Genomic DNA, 19,252 nt, shown 5'->3' with positions numbered 1-19,252 from the left:
GTATGAAAAATATCCACAAGAAAAATGATCCATAGTTTCTAAGTGAGTTTGTCCAAGGAGCCTTTTGTGGCATGCAGCGTGACATTTACTTTTGCAGTGCTAATGGAGGCGTCAGCTGGCGGACGCTTTGTTTTGCCTCGCACAGAATTCAACAGCAAATCAACAGACAATGGTTCCAGAAATACCGTGGAGACACAAAAAAAAAACATTCTTTCCATGATGGAGGCCTTTCATTTTGAGTCGCTTACTCTCACAGCACCGATGTTGAGTGTCCTTTAATTTTCACCTCAAATGTAGTGCCATAAAAGCTTTTCAATAACTTAAAATAAAACACTGTTATCATTAAACAAGATCCTGAACTGAAAATAAACCAACACCGGCTGCGTTGACCACGTTCAGTCCTGATTGGCATTAGTGGTAGAAGTTCTGGATCAGGGCACAGGCCGGTAGCTGCTGTCAGAGTGGTTAAATGTTTTAAAAATATAAAAGACACAAGATCTGATTCAGGTACATAAGCGAGATCTATAATAACACCTCCATACGTTATTTAACTTGATAGAAATAACACTGTCAACACTGGGCTTCTTAATAGATACTATATCAAGGTCTGTGATTTCATTTTGCTGGAAACATGGGAGTTTATCCACTCTGTCGTAATGATACTGATCTTACTCAACAAAACATCAAAGTAAACTCAGAAGTAGGAACTGTCGAAATGTTTCAAAACACAACGTGAGGAAATATCCCACTCTTTATTGGTCAATGACTTGCAGCCTCTTAACTGGCGACAGACCTGCTCACTGAGCTTTGCGTCAGTGAGCAGGTCTGAAGACAGCTAGCGGAGCTTTGGAGATGTTTCTAAACTGGATTTTCAGAACGTACGCTAAGCCTCTGGAATATATCACACTTAACATTTGGCAACACTGGCACAGCGAGGCGATTTGTCAGTTTGTCTGGTACAGTTCTTCAGTGACAGCTGTGATGTGCAAATATCGTGTATAATATAAAAAAAATATATAACAAACAGTAATAAAAAAAAAAACATGGTGACTGCACTGTTTAGGACCCGACCTCAAAGTCAGACAGGTGACGTGTTTGTTTCTGGTCCAGTCCAGCTTGAAGCAAGGCCATGTCTCTGAATGTCTACAGCCTCAGAAGTCTCCAGCAACAACTGGACCAGGTCCTCCTCGAAAAGGCAGCAAGAATGTGAGACACAAACACACACACAACCCCCCCCCCCCCCCACACACACACACACAATATTGCATATACACATGGTATGTTGTCTGTGCACATGACTGCTTCCGTCATTCACTCATTATATGCAACTTTAAACATGATACAAAAAAAAGAAGCAAAAACAACAACAAAGAAAATAACTAAATGATGTGTATTTGTAAGTTCACAGCTGCAGCATGTGGAATGGACGACACGGACAGGTCCTGAGCCCGGGACCCCTGGAGCTCCGAGGGGGGAGGGGTTTGATAAGAGAAGTCAGCCATCAGGAAGTCGGCACTACAAAGACGATCAACACTTCTACCTGTGTTACTTCACGGGGATAAAAAGTTCTACTGTTTCTACTCCTTGTCCATCATCCGACCTTTCCTGGAAACTACCAGCTTTCTTCTCTTAGCTCTTCTTCCCGTCTCCGCCCTCATCTTCAGTTCCTCTACAAGTTGACAAGCTCGTGGGCGACAAACTGTTTGAGTCTCTCCAGGTACTGTCCGTAGAGCTCCACGTCGTTGTGTCCCGCCCCCTCCACCCAGAGCGGCTCCACGGGGCGCTGGCAGCGTTCATACAGCGCCAGGCCGTGGGAGAAGTCGATGACCTCGTCCTCCGTGCCGTGGATCACCAGCACCGGTGACGTGACCTTGGAAATCTTGTCGATGCTTTGAAGGGAGAATAGAAAGGAAGAGGGAGTTAGGTCGAGATTAATAGAAATACAGACATGGTGACAAACAAACAAGACGGGGACTGATTTGAGCTGTTCACTGTTAAACTTAAGAATCTATTTTTTTTTTAAGTAAAAAATAGATGTTGAACATTTACAGAGAAATAGAGCAGACCTGGTTTGCTGACTGGCCACTAGAGGGAGCGATTGAAAATATTTTGAAGGGCTGTGACTCCTTTGAGTCAGTGTAAAGAGATTTGTTTCTTAACCCACTACTCATGCTAGAAAGTTATTTCTAAAGACATGGGAACTTTTTAGAATTAAATTTGACCATCACACTGACAAAACTTCATGACTTGGAGCCATACTTAGCGTAACCCCTGCCCTGATACTATAATATATTCTTTTAAAAAGTGTAAACAAATGGGATTTATGGTTAATCTAGTATGGCGGTTTAAAGGGGCCAAACTAAATCTCCCTCCTTGTCTTAATCATCCTATTCCAGGGTGAGTACAGTAAGTGCAGTTCACATCTGCCAACAAATGGCTGTCTCGTGTGCTTACAAATTTAGATTTGTGTGTGGAAGGAAAAGACGGACTGAGAAATAAGTCTCCTTCTTAAGAGGATTAAAAATGAATACCAACATATTTGTGTGCTTTTGGGATTGTGTCAGAGCTGTTACATGAACCAGTTTGTGGACCAAACAAACTCACCTGGACCACTTGTGGTTTCAGTTGGCACGACACCCGGTATTTCACAATAGAAAATACATCTAATTGTTTTGATAATTTTAAAACATTACCTTTCAATTTCTTTAATCATTCAAATCTGGCTTGGCATTATTGTCCAGAAACATTTACTGCCTTACATAGACTTTAAGAATTTGAACACACCTAAATATATTTGTGTTTTCCCTTATTCCTTCATGCAGAGTTGTTATTTGAAATGCATGCATACCCCATGTAAATTATCTGTGTGTTGTGTGACTTTCAGTGGATGTGCAGTTTGCACTCACTTTGGGAAGGCGTCGAAGCAGTAGGTCTTCTTTGTGTCGGGGAAGGCCACTCTCATGCCTGAAGTGAGTGGGGAGTGGAGGACAACTGCGGCGCTCTCATAGCGAGATGCCAGGTCCACTGAGGGCACAGTGCCGATGCTCTGGCCGTACACGATGACGCTCTCTGGACGGATGCCATACCTGCGAGGAGGACAAAGAATATCAGAAAATCAGGCACCATGTGTACACAACCAGTAACCAGACGTATTCAGGTGAATTTAGTGTAGTGTCAGGCTGGCAGGTGTCTTCTGCTGCCTTTTGCTCGTTGTAGAAAAAAAACGGCTGGCAAAATAGACAAAGCAGATTCTGTTTTTCAGACTTCAGTCATTTGTTCATCTTTTTTTTTTTTTAAAGGCTTTTCAAAGGAAAAGGGAAACTTGTTCTCCAAGTAAAATCTGATTCATACCCATGACACAGGATCTATATTCAGTCATACTCTCTATCAGTCTTGGATTTGAGCCACGTGATGCTCCATAAGCAAACATGCACCTGTGTGCAGTTACTCATACTTATTATCAGCTGAAATGTCATGCCGTAGCGATTACTCAGCGATTATACGGCCTCCCAAAACAAGCACACACACAGAGATCCGTGATACAGTCCAGGCTGAGTGGCTTTCTGCTGCTTTTCCCAGCACAGACAACCACCATTGAGGTCTTGTGATTCAGGAGGGCGGAGGGAGAATTAGAGCAAAACGAGCTGAGAGGGAGCAAAAAAAGAGGCTGATACTGATACTGAACTGAGGCTGAGCGAGAACCACAAACCCAGAGAGAGAGAGAGGGGGGAGAAAAATGGAGGAGACGACATTCCACAACCGATTATGGCGAATGTGACGCAGTCTAGCAAGTGAGCAAGTCAGCTGACGACCAGAAGACGGGTCTGAGCACACTGCATCACTGTCTGTGCCGCCGCGTAGTAAACAGCTACAACCAGTCTGACTCAAGTCTATTATTAAAAAATAGGACACTGACATTACAGGCTCGACATTACAGCCTCTGCACGCCTATGATACACAGTGATGAGCAATACAAGAGCCCCAGAGTGACACCACTCTACACCGCTGAAATCGATTATTATAATTAGGAGTGCACGTGCACACGTACACGTCCAACACAACCTTCGCAAGGATCTGAAAGTATCCGCAGTATTGAAGTGCTACTGCTATAAAGGTCAGTATACTTAACTTAGATGCAGCCACATCAGACACAACATGAAAATGAACACACAGTCTTGATTGTAGACAGTCATTAATTGATTGTAGACAGCAGGAATATAGGATCGGTCCACTGTTGGTGTGTCAGCTGGCCTTAACCGAGTATAAACAAGGGTGTTAACGCTTAACACTGACACGGCATGGGAAAGTGACTGCAGGCTGTTGGGTGCTACACTGTTAACAGCAACTTTAAATCTCTAGGATGGCTGCTGTATGAATAATGTTCAAAAAGTATGGCCCATCTTAATAGTACAACGTAGTCTAAAGGAGATGAAGGGCAGTAGCCTTCTTCAGTTTGAACCCATTAAAAAAAAAACACACAGCTCTTTTCTGAGCCGGCCTGTCCGGGAACCAAATCTGTGTCAAACAAATTCCCCGATTTGCATGTCAATGGCAGTATGCTATTCTAACGTAGACTGCACCTTTGTCTCGTCTGGTTTGTGGGAAAGCTTTTTTCTCAGGACCTTAAAAAGGCCTCAAGCGTTTCTGAGTATGAGCCACAATCATTTTGAAACAGAAAGCGCAATCACTGAAAGTAGCATTTGGAAAAGGTTTGCCGGAAGCCAACAGAAAAGGCAACTGGTTTAGTAAATAACTGAGGATGTCGAGCAAACTGAGATGACTCCTGGAAATTAACCTGCTTGGTACACAGGGGCCATTTGTCTTATTCACTTACTCATCACTTATAAAGGGCAGCATTCGATCGTCGATTCAATGTTGTCATCACAGTGCGTTGTTTGTTTACTGTAATCTTCAGGATGTATCACCTAGACCTTTATCTGTTCTTACCCTGCATTACCACACGTTGTTAGCGTTTATCTCCTTTTTTACGCTTATCTGCTCAATGTTCTTCAACATATCAGACCACAAAGGGCTGGCCAATCTTAAGACACAGACACACGGATGTCACAACACTACAAAGTTATATCACCAATGTCAATGAAGAGAGGGTAAATTGAAAGCTATTTGACAGCTTAGTCATCGGGTCTAGTGATATATGTTGGGCAATGCAGCGAGACCGTCAGGGAACCGAACTTGGCAAAGACCACCATATCCAGGCAGCAGCCATTTCATCTGAAGTCACAGCTCAAATGCTGATTTGAACAATATTATGTACCGCTGTGATCCAGGTTTAGAAGTCATATCAACAAAGAGTCTGACAAACTTCTTATTTCAGAGATCCCTCAATGATGTGCAACTGAAAATACAATGGATAGCTAGGAGGGGCCACGGGACCATGTTTCAAGGTTAAACAACATATTTGATATCTCAAACTAGCTCAAGCTAGCCTCAACTTTTTGGCTAACTTCTTTGCTGGGTCACAGACATTATTCTGTTCATAAGCATTTCAGTTTTTCCCCATTCTGAGCGTGATGCCAGAAACCACCATTTGAATCTGGTCTATGGAAATGAATGGAGGAGTGTTTTACTAGAGGCCACAAATAACACAATGAAAAAGGCTTGAACCTGTGATCTCCCACTTGCAACAAGCTTCCTCCAAACACTATCCCACCCCGCTTACTCTGTACTGTTGGATGAATTCCTGTGGCTTTTTCTCACACATTCAGGAAAGGCTGTGCACGGAGGAGGACAATCACCGGTCTTATAAAGACACTATGACAGGCTCTGAGCGACCCAGCTCCACACAAGACACACACACCCCCACCGCCTGAAACGGCTATCACTGGTCTACAATTTGCTCCGTTGCCTTTCAGCCTGAATGGATCTCAACTAGCCATAGCCAGCCATGCACCATGGTTACGCCCCTCCCCCCGACCTTCATCAATTTAAACTCCTGACACAAATCCAATCTATTATGCCTCACATCCTCCCTCGTCCCCCTGTTCCGTCTCCCGCTCCCTCTTGGCCCACCTCTTGCTCCCTGAAGACAAAAATATTCTCATGCCATAGCCCTCACTATGACTAATAGATATTTTAGGACATCCTGAACATATGTACAAGCCTGCTTCACAGATCAGAGTACCATCTGTACTACAGCGGGGGGGATCCTCCTCTGAAGCGCTACAGTGCATCTTCAAATTAAAAAACTCGCCTTTTCAGATAACAAAACACTTACACAACATTTAATCTCCTTTTATGGTTCAATGCTCACACAGATTTGAGATAAAACTGAAATAAATATTCAGATGGGAGGACAATAAGTACAAGTCAGGAGAGTGACGGGACTCCACCCATCTGACATAACAGGCACAGTGGCCTTTGTCGACACCCTTCGTCAGGCAAATAGTCTCCAACAGTTCAAGAAGGGAGAAGTTAACACCTAACTACATTGTGAGTTGCATTGAGAGTTTGACATATGGCGTTTTGTTTGAATCAATCAGATAGCCCAGGAAGGGACCGGTTCTTCCTGTTTGTTGGCCACAGAAGACATCAGTCTGAAAGCTCATTTGAAAATTGGTTGCTAGGCTACAGCTCAATATTAGGGGAGCAGGATTGACTGCTGGCTCGCCAACATCTCCAAGGGAAATGAAGATGAAACGGTGCCTTTCTTTAGTGGAAAACACACACACATACACAAACAAAGAGGAAGTGGGCTAACTGCTTTCACCAGCTTGATCACTCTAAAGTCCATTAATTGTTCCTTTTTCATATATTCTATTCTAATATTAATACTTTGCATGATAACAGAGGCTGGCTGTGTGAGTGTGTGTGTGTTAATGTGTAAACCCGCTGACTCATAGAGCTGAATCACCTGACCCGTTCCCTGCTCAGGTGCAGGGAGTGCCTCAATCCTTGGCTTAAGAAACGAACACAGGAAGAGAGCGTGTGTGTGTGTGTTGGTGTGAGCAATTGTGTGGTAAGATTGTTAAAGTGACGGGTGGGCCGTGGTTGTTATGTCATATGACTGGAGTGCAGAGAAAGAAGCCTCCATAAATGTGTCAACGCTCAGGAGAAGCCAAACTGGCTGACAGCTGAAATCAAAAACAGGGAAAAAGATTGAGTGAAACAAAAAGAGAAGCAGAGGAAGTCAGGATCGGTTGTGTTCAAAGTGCCAAATAATCAGAGAAAGAAAATACCGAGACACAGATCGACAAGCAGAGAGCGAGAGCCGCCCTCTTCTTCAGACTGTGCCTGGTCTAGCACGAGGGATGGGCGAAGGCTGTGGGCAGCAGACTAATGCGAGGCAGAGAGATGCCTTTTGATGTGATAAACACAATTTTATTTGATTTATGTTTGGCTGGGTCAAAAGGCTGGTTTGTACCCTCTTTACCAGACAGGCAGTCAATTATGAGACTGGCACAGCCCTCAAAACAGACACAGAGTCAAAAAGTCAGAAAATGCATGATAATATACAATGATATACTTGTTTGTTTTTTGGGCTTTTTAAGTTTACAATTCATGTACATGTAGAAGTGGAGAAGTAGCCTATGCCAGTCCAAAAATATTCCATGCCAGTTTCCTCACCCCATTTTGATTGTAGTTTCTTAAGTAGCCCTGAGGTGTTGTGAAACATCCTTTCAAACTCTCATCAGTCTTTGCGCAAGACATAACAAGTTGAAGATTCGGATCAATGTGAACCTAATGTGCTTGTTGAGGTTATATAATGTGGAGGGTTTGAAGCCCAAAGCACAGCGTCATCAAACAGAAACACAGAGACAGTGAGACACTGACATTAAAGGGTTGTTGATGTTGGTGATTGAAGACAAGCAGAATAGGTTTTGGGGACTAATATATGGTCTCAATGTAATATTCCATGTTTCAATTAAAGTGAAAAGAGTAGAACGACCTGCACAGATGACATCAAAAATATGATAATCTGGGTTTTTCCAGATACTTTATGTTTAGGTTGGCTGTAAACAAAGCAATGTCCTGCATCTTTTCTCTCTGTGGCATACAGTATCCAGAAAGGAAACTCGACACACTTCATCCACTGTCACAGAGAAACTGACTTCAGTTACGAGAATAAACAAAGGCTAAATAGCTTTGAATCACATCATTATCTCATGAGCTGCTCCTGAACTCTGGCCAATAATGCAGAGATCTAATGATTTATAAGTGACTCTGGAATCTGTGCTTATAGACAGCTTAATTACAACATGGAGAATGCATGCCAAAGCACAGCTGTGAAAGAACAGCAAGCACTTCAGATATGAAACTGATGTCAACTCATCTTGACTGTGAGAGCCAGAGGCAACCGGGTCCTGCAGTGCTGTGTGACTGCCAACCATGGGACCCACTTCTTGAATATCTAGTTATTTCCTTATTCCTGTAAGCCTCTTATCCGACTTTGAAGAGGTTTCTTTCCTGATTAACCAACAGCCACATGATACAATGTCTGATTTACTGTTAATACCTTCTAAGCCGTTTTTTTTTTTTTTTTTATAAGTCAGCTGATTTACAGAAACAGCCATTTACAGCTACTACCTCCCTGCAGTCTTCCAGAGGACAGACGGGGACAAGGGGTCATACCATGCAAATTGTCTTCAAATCTATATCAGCTCACATAGTAAGTTGACCATTACAGTTCGAATTAATTTCGGGAATTATTGTTAACCACATCCTGCTCCACACAAATCAGCAAGCATAATTAGCTGGCGTCTGTTTTGCTCTGCTCAGATTAAATGAGATTTCAAACTGAATTTCTGTGCTGGTCATGAAAACCAGGAGGAACCAAATAGAAAAATCTGTTCAAGCCGTGGTGCATGGTGCACATTGTAGTACGAAAAAAAACAGGTGGTGTTTTATACACTTTTGCTTTTGTTGCTTTTACTTTCTGGCACATGAGAGCCTGTCAGCAAAAATTTGATAAAACTTTGTGAAGCACTTCTTCAAAGGAAGCAGTACCAGTGACAGAAAGGTCTCAGTAAATTACTGCATTTGATTATCCCCCATACACACTCAAGAGTCTGGCCACTTTCCTGCATGCAGAATCTTTATGATCAAGGGTTTCCTGTTTAACTTGCCTGCTTCCTCATTTAAAGGTTCTTATTTACAGAAGGCCACTCAGTGAAGGAGTTGATAGTGTCAAGTGGAAGAGAAGTGCTGACAGAGATCTCCCGCACAGGTCAGTAGCTAAGAAACAGTTACTTTAAGTTGCTGGTGGCTGTACCAAGATTATTCATCAGCACTTAGAAATCTCTGCAGAACCAACAACTTAATTTAGCACAAAAAGAACACACACACACACACGTCAGCATTAACACAGAAGAGCACGCCACACTAGAAGCCTGGTTTATTCTTCTTTGTGACGGATTTACACTGCTCCGGGTGTTTTCTTCCGGCCTTTTTATTTATCCTAAGCAAACAATCTCCTTCTCCTCTCTTCGTCATTTGTTTGTTTTGCAGCAGGAAGTATACAGAAGCAACCTACTGGATGAACTTTTATTTCTCCCTCATCGACAAACAAAAACGGGCAAATATGATGTCAACATTATTTTCACTGATTAACACTGTGCACTCCTCCTCCACATCCTGTTCCTAATCCAAACTGTTGTATGGCACTACCATCCGCCTTGACAAATGTGTGTATAAGGCTGCAACTAAAAATGATAGCTAATATACAATGTACGTTCAGGGAGTGCATCAACCCTCTGTGCTTGTCGTTTAATTTACTGTCATTCAAAATTTGAGAAGTTGGTTGGAGCAAATGTTTACAGTTACAGCTCTTTACACCTTTATGTACTGAATGTTTGTGAGACCCAAATACAGACGCTCTCTTTGACATCCAGCACCAAAGACACGGAGTGTAACATCTGCGGTGTTAGAAAAGGACAAAAGGAGGAGATGACGAGAGACGTCGCAGTTCTTAAGTGTAGATGGAAGGAAGAGTGGGAAGTGAGGTAAGACGGATGGACTGATGAACATTGTTTACATTCAGGAACACCTTATCTCAAATTTTCTGTGAGGCCTTCACATTTTCAAAAATAATGAATTAATGCACTATAGATATGTAATTGTAGTGTAAATGTATACAGCTAATTCCTCTAGGCCCTTTAAAAAACTTGCTTATTTCATTATCATTACAAAGATACAGTGTGGAATAATAGTTAAAAAAAGAAGCGCTGAATAAGCTTTATTATTCAGTTTCATCAGCTAAAGAAATTCACAGATACTGATCAAGGAATGTATAGATACTGCCAATAGCAGTCGAATGTCGGCTGCTGATAATCAGTACACTGATAGTCTGTTCATAGACTGCAGAACACAAACATGCAGGAGAGCGCCCACTCACACCCACAGATTGTGGGCCGGCGTAAGCATAGAAACCATTCGCCTTATAAATCGCCTACAAAAACATCAAGTCACTGCTACTGAACTTTCTTTCCTCCACATCACCAACGATGATATTATGATTTCTGATCTGATCCTGCCTACACTGGGCTCACTCTGTAGTCTTCAAATCTTCTTAGTATGTCTTTTTCTGCCTTTGATTTTTCATGCAGGATTGCTTGATTTTTCTTTAAATCTGTTTTGATTTCAGTGGCTCCCATTTAAACGTGAAACTCCTGCATGGCTGCCGATAATCACAGCATAAGGTAGTAAAGTTGATTGTTGATATGATTCTTTCTTGGCTGTTCACAATGCTTACAGCATACTTTGTGACTTGAAATATGCAAAGGAAAAATCACAACAACAAATCAGGATAGAAGTTGAACTATGATCTTCCAAAGTATCGGATTAAAGGTTTTAATGTTTCTGCCTGCTTTTTGGGGATATGCTACTTCCCTTTCCCATTAGAGCTGGGGTTGGTAATCCTGGAAAAGCAACTGATAGATTGCTTCCCATCGGCCCACTCGTCAAAGCTCTGCCCCTAGAATAATAATAATAAAAGTGTATCTCCTTCTTCTAGAACGCATTAATGATCACTGAAGAACAACTGCTTGAATGCGCATGCTCAGTGAGAGTACAGGCGGGGCGCACACAGAAAGAAAGTTCGGTTGTTGCCGGACAGATACGCCAGCCAATCATTTAATTTGGCCTGAATTAAGTGATTGGTTTTGTTTATCATTGTCCTTTGAGGGCCACAGACACCGGCTTCTTTTATTTATTTTTTTGGCGACCATTTAATGATGGCTATTGGGACCTAAAGAGGATTTCAACAAATAAGACCAAAAGTGTTTCAGGAACAACTAACCAAGTTAAAGTCATGCGATGCCTTATGTTCGTCACCATTAAGGTTTATTTTACTCCAAAGTATAGAATCTATTTAGTACCTATGAGCCACATTTGTGAGGCTTAAGTTTCCAGTCCATTATAAATCAATTACAGCCTCTATGTATGCTATTAAGTTACTCTAATATCAGCATTCACCACAACTAATCAATAACTCTTTTCTTCCCCTCGTGCATGGGTAACCCTCATCCCCTCTTAATTCATCATCATCTCTCCTTACCTTGACCGGAGGGCCTGCCAGGCGGCGTCTACATCAGCATACAGGTTCTTCTCTGAGGGCTTCCCAGAACTGGCCCCGTAACCCGAGTAGTCGTACGAGAAGACGTTGCAGTTGATCCGCGAGCCAAGGCCGATGTAGAAGCTGCTCATCTGGCCCAAGTCCACTGCGTTTCCGTGGGAGAATAATAGAGTGTACTGGGCGCTGGGAGAGCAGCGGACAAACATGCAGGCGATGCGGTTCCCTCTCGAGGTGCGCGTCATGAAACACTCGATGGCGTCCTTCTCACGGGCCGAGTACTGCCAGTCGGCGCGCTCAGAGAGGTGCAGCGTCCATTTGCTGCCGCTCTCATCGCACATGAGGCTGTAGGTGGGCTCCGGGGGCAGGAAGGCCAGCTTGGAGGCGATCTTACTGGGGCATGGTGGACAGCAGAACAGGCAGCATAGCTCACTGAGGGATAAGTGGTTCATCCTGAAAAAACTGTGGCAAGAGAGGGAGAGGACAGTTAAAACAGAAACAGACAAACTTCATTACTGAATTAAATCAAAAAATTGCCTTCGAGGACTATAAATGAGAAAAACAGATCTAATCTCATAGACCAACTATATCTGGGTTGTCTCAGACAACTGTAATTTGTCACTAGATCCGCTGCAGACTGATCACAAGGAAAATACCACAAGAGCAATACAGCTTGTGGATTATGTTCCAGGAATACAAACACCCCCAGGGGTTTACAGAATTGAGGGCTAAGGTCGGGCTGCTGTTGTCTTTAAAAAAAAAACACACCATCAATTCTCTTCACCAGAACGCATGGCTCTCTTCACCCAGGATAATAAGAAAATATAGTCCTGACCCCAATTGAGTGTTTGTACTCATTCTGCCTCGAGGCTCTAAAACCACTCAGACCGTATACACTTAAAAGACCTTGATGTTCCATCCAGCACCTGGACCTAAGGCTCCCGCTTAGATATCCCAGGTGCTTTTTGAAATGCAGTGGCCAGCACTGGAGATGTCAGCAGAGCTTGTTTTTGGTGACCTCTGGTTGGTCAGGATAAACAAAACGTTGGGTATGCTTAAAATGTATCCCTTGGTTTTGCTTTGAAATTGGACTCATTTTGTGATTTTGAATAGGGAGAAGCTGATCATAAAGTCAGGCTATGACAATGTGTGGAGGATGAAGGTACTAGAAGACAGACATTACACCCTGCTATTTCAACTTCACAAATACATCAATTAGTCTATGTGAACACGACTTTATCCCTGCAATACAAAGCACTTTTTCCTCCACCCTGTCAAGTTTAATTGGGTCCACTTCATTTCTATTCCTGCCATAGATACTTGATTAGCCTGGGGTCTAGACTTGACCGATATATGACACCATCAGTGACTACATTTACATGAAGAGCAATACTCAGTCTATTGACCTTATTCTGAATAAGATATTATTGTGATTATGGTGTTGCTAATAAAATATACCATTCAAATTCCTGTTTAAATATTACAGAGCATTGCCCGACTAGGACTCAAGTCCACATATGTCCTACAGTTGTTTACACTAAAATCCAGGGTAATTGTCATCAAGCAGTTGGTAGCTGATGTATGTTGATGTAGCAAAATGCTATGAAAACTCCAATAGGACTTTATAATGCTATTCAGACATATTCTTGTCTTGTTTACATAATGCGACTTAGCTCAGAGTACTCTGCATGTATTCATTTTAAGTTTTGCTTATTCTGTGTATGACCTTATTCGGGTTTAGGTAATCAGAAAATAAGCTGTTTACATGGCAGTGCGTCATTCAGACGATTGACTTAATCAGGTTAATACCAGAATATTGGTTTGCACGTAATTGAAATGCACATTTGAAACCCTTCACATTATATAAATTCAAGTTATTATTATTTTTCACGTGAGGAGCTGGTATCTAGCAGGAAGGTAAACCCTCTCCCTATAGTGGCCATCTATTTTCTCAAGGATGTACATGCATGGTTTCTTTCATTTTAGCCTCCTAAAGCTTTTCAGGTTGTGCTGCAGGAAAGCCTCCAAAAACATAATGCTGCTTCCACATCTTTAACGAGGAGATGGAAGTGTTTCTACTGCAGGGCTTCTGCAGATTAACTCATTAGTATTAAGACTTTTAAAGACCATTGTGAAATTTACGACCTACGTCAAGCATGGCAGACTCAGTATCGTAATCTCCCAGAATTTACTTACAATAATGGTGTGCAATGTTTGGCTTGTACCAAAAACTACAGTTAGATCTCAGACTATGCAATCTTGTCCATATTTATTTGAGTCTTTCTGGTGTCATGTGGATGATCGATGAAGGACCCAGACAGCTGCTGCCTGTCTCCCTCCTTCATCCGTTGACCTCTGGCCACTTGGAGCTACAGATTTAACATAGAATCTGTGGTGACCTTCATCCTCAGGATTCATCTCGAAAGCTGAATTTCACATCACAGCCCAGAGCCGATAGCAGCACATTCATGATGTCTGAAAATGTTTGTGTATCACTCTCCTAATTGACATTTCCCTCCCGCCCAACAACCTTGTGATGGGTTTGGTTTTGAATGGACACATGTCTTCATGGTGCAGTTAAACAAGAACACTTGGCAGATACACTTTGTATAAAACCTACATCTCACCTTACTTACACACTAGTGACTGCATGTGCCCACTCATATGAAAAACTGGTTGTGCCTGATATGATTCCGGGTGAATGCATTTCTTATAAACCACGTTGCACAAGATGCTGTGACATCCCATAAAGGAGCGTGTAACAGCCATTTGGACCCCATTTGCTTCCCATATTCCCCCAAAATAGCCCATAATCCTGCGGCCATGGAGGCTTGAGCCCCGCAGCGATTAATTGTAAAATGGTGGTGAAGTAACAGGGAGATTAGACTGACTCAGGGCTGCGGTGGGTGTGTGGACGTTTCATTCCCAGAGGCTACACGGATTTCAAAGACGGGCCAATTAACCCGCGACACTAATCGAGGAAGTGTGTGTGTGTGTGTGTGTTTCTCCTGATCAGCGAAGGCATGACAACATTACCTGGATGGAGTCTAGGCGCCGCTTTCGTTTTTGCTTTCGGTTCTGGCGTGACAGTGTCGGTCTCCTGGCACCGGGACAACTGGACTTGTCTTCTCTTGTCCTCGGCCCGATGCTCCTCGGTTCCTACGCCCGGTGTGTATCGATGAGGAGCTCTGACGTGTGGGCTCCACCACAGCTGGGAGTCTCTGGTAGTATAGCTGGTTGGCAGCGGCGGCGGCTCCTCCTCCGGTCCGGGGCTGAAGGCTCGGTCCTCCGCTCGGCTCCCTCACGACACGGTCCCGGGTGACAGCGAGGCCGACTCGGGGAAAACGTTCGAGTCCGTACAGGTCCGCAGCGACATGAACCACAGAGAGTCACAGTGTTAACATCCGCTCAGGAGCATCCCCCTCGTCGGCTGTGGAAATCACTCCGTTGCTTGTTGTCCTGGCTTGAGGAGAGAAGGGGGCTTTGCTTGACGGCTACCAGAACCAATAGGAAAGAGGTTCAAGAAACAAATTGACCAATGATAAATAAGTATGGCAGTTTATAGGCGGTATCTTGTTGACTCACATGTTGATTGACGCCCAGAAGAACCAATAGAAGGTTACTATTGTGAGGCACCGTCCAATCAACATCGATTGAGGTGCTCCCGAACGTCCTGGTAGGTGACGTCATTTACATTTAACTATTTTATTAAGAGGGTTTGTAAATTAAAAAACGCACGGTGGATTATTTTAACGTAATTCCATGATAATAAATAAAAAAACAAATCTTGATTTATTTAGTTTTTTAGAAAAAGTGGATGAGTGTTTGCACCTCCTCGACGTTTTTTTTAGGGGTAGGGACCTACTCGTACTACTTCCGGGTCAGTGTGTGTTCCGGCATGGTGTTGAGGTTGTGGGATTTGTTGAAAATAACATGTGCGACTGAAAAGTGTGAAATAAGATGAGTTCTCAGAAAGGTAACGTGTCTCGCAAGCGACCCCAGAAGCATCAGAACGCAGTCGCATACAAAAACAACAAGTACGGAGCGACTGTTCAAGTGAAGGTGTGTTAGCGTTCAAGATCTTTGTTGCTGAAGTGATGAGTTTTCACGACTTGTGTCATATTGGATTTGTCAGAGCCATTTTATAGCTTTATCATTATAACCGCTACAATAATCAGTTTGTATGTATGTCTTTGTTGTAGGTGGCAAACTCAAAGATCCACGATGGCCTGTGTCTACACTGCAAAGGGGTTCTCGAGTGGAAAGTCAAGTACAGCAAATACAAGTCACTGACACAGCCCAAGAAATGGTGAGAGTACTGGATCATTGCACACATTGCTTTGATATCGAAAGGTATCTGTATCACTTAAAGTAGAATCTCGACTCCACACATGTGAACTGACACCCCCTCTTCATGTGGTCTTCTCTCAGTGTCAAATGCTTTCAGAAGACTGTGAAGGATGCCTACCACATCATCTGTAAGCCCTGTTCTCTGGAGCTGGAGATCTGCTGCAAGTGTGGGAAGAAGGAGGACATTGTTGTTCCGTAAGTATTCCTGAACAAATGCGTATGTTCTGATGCCATTTCCCCTTCCTAATGTTATAATAATAACAGCCTAATTTGTAAAGCAATTATCTAAACAAGTTACAAACTGCTTCGCAAAATCCATGGCAAAAAAAACAACTGAATAATATTAAAAGGTATTCCATCCAGTTCAATTTTAAGTGACAAATCATAACATTAAGTTCGAGAACTATAGATTCTGATACGTGGACCGTGGCCAATACCGAATAGATACTATTGCATTACAAAAACAATACGTATATAATGTATTTCAACAGTTGTATGTTACTAACCTGGTATGGAAGTGTTGATTACAATCATTGGTGTGTGGCCTAGCTCAGGTTAAACACATTTAAAAAAGAAATGCATACAGCGAAGGAACTCTATAGAACTTCTACTTACGTAGTTTGACGGTCATATCTGAAAAAGGAGACGCATGAATACACTCAGGAATAATGACCTCTTTTAGATTTCTGTTGAAATGCAGATACACTTTATAGAATAATAGATCCTGCAGGCTGCAACAGTACAGTAACATTATAAAACAGTGCAACAGCAACTTCAAAGATAAATAAATCATCCAACTAAATACAAACTGTTAAAATGCAGCTGCAATTTAGAAAATTAAACATTTTCTGTATCTTTTACAATAATAATGTAAAACAACAGTGCAACAGCAACTTCAAGACCTGGCAAACTGTGTTGTGGTTTCAAATCTTTCATTAAACTGAGAAATCCCACCAATTCAACAACAGCCAGGGGTTGGTCGTCCAGAACAATGAACTTGACAATTCAAATTAATTGTGTTGTTTGAATGCAGTTTTGAAAAGTTGCTGCTACACTGGCTAACATTACACAGCACAAACTTCTACTTTGCCGTTCTTAAAACGGTTCTTGCCGGTAGTAGTGCAGCACCACTGCTGTTGTGGAGCGGAAAAGAAAATTACATATTTAGATAGATAGATAGATAGATAGATAGATAGATAGATGTCCTTTATTGATCAAAAGCTCCAAATTTGGAAATGATTGTGTCACAGCAGCATGTACTGGAACAAAAGACTAAATACAAAAGACAAAATACGACACTGCATGCAAAATAGCAGTAGTTATTTGCAAAGATAAAGGGATGAACATGACTGAAAAAACAAATCTTCTTTAAAGATACCTAGATTTGTGTACCCTGCATGTTCGGCTGCATATGAGGCATTCCTGTGGCTGGTATCAGTATTGGAACTACAAATGATTAATGTCTATGATTTTATTTAGTTTTCTGGCCATACATTAACTGTTTTCATCATTGAAAACATCTGCTTCTATTGAGAGTTGCCAGTTTTATGTTTTTATACCAGCATTGCCTTCAGTGACTCATAGGAAACCATACATATTGAATGCTCTCACTTTATATATGAACTAAACAATTGTAAGAAAAGCTGCTTGTTGGCCTTACATGTGGAGGCGGGATTAAATTACATTTTATGTTCATATCTTAAATCTTTTTATTCTTCATCAAGCACAAGTAGTAAATTCTAGTGCAAGACTGCAGCCTTGTGGACCAAGAGATGCATTACAACTGCTTCTTGCAAACCTGGTTCAGTCTTTACATCATTATTTTATACCCTTCTTAAAAAAAATGTGTATTCCCTGGTATCATTTTATTTATGTATTTTGTTACAGCATGATAGTATTTTTCCTCTCTCTTGTAAGAGCAAAAGTAACATGATAACATTAGACACTGCCTCATATAGAGTTTCTCTTCCTGTGTAGCATAAACTCCCATCTGGACAAAGAAGAGCCAGAAGAAGATGGTGAACAGACAGAGAAAGGAAGTGAACGAGGGAAGACGGACATGGATAGCGATGATGATGATGATGATGACCTTGGTGACCTTGACGATGAGGACGATGAAGACATTGACATTGACTCGAGTCGAAAAAAAACACAGAAGGGGTCTGCTGCGTTGCCAGATGTTTCCAGAGTCCATTTTAAAGAATAAAAACCAAGAGGTTTCTACGTGGACTTTTTATCACCAAAAAAGTTTCCTAATCACCGTATAATTGTGAAGTTTGTGACCACACTCAAATGAACTAATAATGCTATTTTTTATGTTGAGTTCATCACCAGTGTTCGGTTAACTTTGGAGTTGTGGCTAAAAGTGCAAATGAAAAGTCAGTTAAATATTCATTTGTGTTACTGAGGTAATGAAGTCGTATACCAGGCCTGTGGAATGAGTAGCCAGCTCAGCTAGAGGGCGGCTTGACCAGAGTGATAAGGAAGAGATTCCACTGCCCTCTCATTCACCAGCCCTGGTTTATCATTGGTCGGATCAATCACTGGCTATGGAGAGGATTACCTCATCCGATCTCTGTCTTCTTGAATTTCTTCCTTTCTCTTCAAAATATCACCGTAGTGATAAGTTCCCAAGTTTGGGCCGGTCAGCCTTGATAGGAGCCAGTACAGAAAATTCAATAAATTAAGTCATAATCATTATTATGTTTGTTTATAGTTGAGCTGTGTGTGATGATAATTTACAGTGTAATTCACTCATTTAAACAGTTTACATCCATATTATTCCATTGGAATAAATAACTACATTTGCTCCAATACTTGTTAATTTCTCCTCTTCTTCTTCCTCTTTTTGTCTTGTTCTTTTTTTGAGTCCTATACGTAATCTAATATTGTGACAGGATGGGATCGTCTTAGAATTTATATCAGTCAAGTATTTTATTTTGTCGTTAACCACAAAATAAGGTAATTTCTGCCATTGGGATTCTGCCTTTCCCCTCTACAATACAATTAATTAAATAGAACAACAAATATTCAGTTGACTTCCCTCACAGTAACTATTACTACTTATTCAAAAACCTACTCACTGCTTCATTGTTTCAACTCTCACAATCTGTTTGGAAGATCACCTACAAAACAAGTCAATTTATTCTTTTCTGTTGGGTGTAAGAGTTAATCTTTGATCAAACCTTTATGGGACAAAACGGTCACTTAGAACTCAGCCACTTTCACACTTCCTCTCTGTCACAGCATGGATAACCCGTAGTGACACAGAAATGCTGTCTGACGTTCAAGCTGCATGGTGTCATCTTATTTTAGGGTCGTTTGTCATGTGAGGTTGACGAATTTGAGAAGGTGCGATTTTCTATTTTGTAGTTC

General features: G+C 41.9%; 2 protein-coding genes across 2 annotated transcripts; one reads left to right on the top strand and one right to left on the bottom strand.

The window, feature by feature from the left end:
- Window positions 1-1,255: 1,255 nt before the first annotated feature.
- abhd17b (abhydrolase domain containing 17B, depalmitoylase) lies at window positions 1,256-14,962 on the bottom strand. The gene is made up of 4 exons (XM_061070847.1): window positions 14,564-14,962; window positions 11,513-11,989; window positions 2,907-3,086; window positions 1,256-1,889 (listed from the first exon to the last, which is right to left on the bottom strand). Exons 2-4 carry the CDS (start codon window positions 11,977-11,979, stop codon window positions 1,670-1,672), a joined length of 867 nt encoding a protein of 288 aa, XP_060926830.1. The 5' UTR covers window positions 11,980-11,989; window positions 14,564-14,962; the 3' UTR covers window positions 1,256-1,669.
- A 455-nt stretch (window positions 14,963-15,417) lies between these two features.
- Window positions 15,418-18,691, top strand: c5h9orf85 (chromosome 5 C9orf85 homolog). The gene is made up of 4 exons (XM_061071608.1): window positions 15,418-15,589; window positions 15,730-15,836; window positions 15,959-16,072; window positions 17,855-18,691. Exons 1-4 carry the CDS (start codon window positions 15,488-15,490, stop codon window positions 18,081-18,083), a joined length of 552 nt encoding a protein of 183 aa, XP_060927591.1. The 5' UTR covers window positions 15,418-15,487; the 3' UTR covers window positions 18,084-18,691.
- The last annotated feature ends 561 nt before the right edge of the window (window positions 18,692-19,252 follow it).

The sequence above is a fragment of the Limanda limanda genome, chromosome 5 (assembly GCF_963576545.1).
Source record: "Limanda limanda chromosome 5, fLimLim1.1, whole genome shotgun sequence".
Taxonomy (NCBI): domain Eukaryota; kingdom Metazoa; phylum Chordata; class Actinopteri; order Pleuronectiformes; family Pleuronectidae; genus Limanda; species Limanda limanda.
The sequence above is the reverse complement of the archived record's forward strand: the minus strand, read 5'-3'. Positions and strand labels throughout refer to the sequence as shown.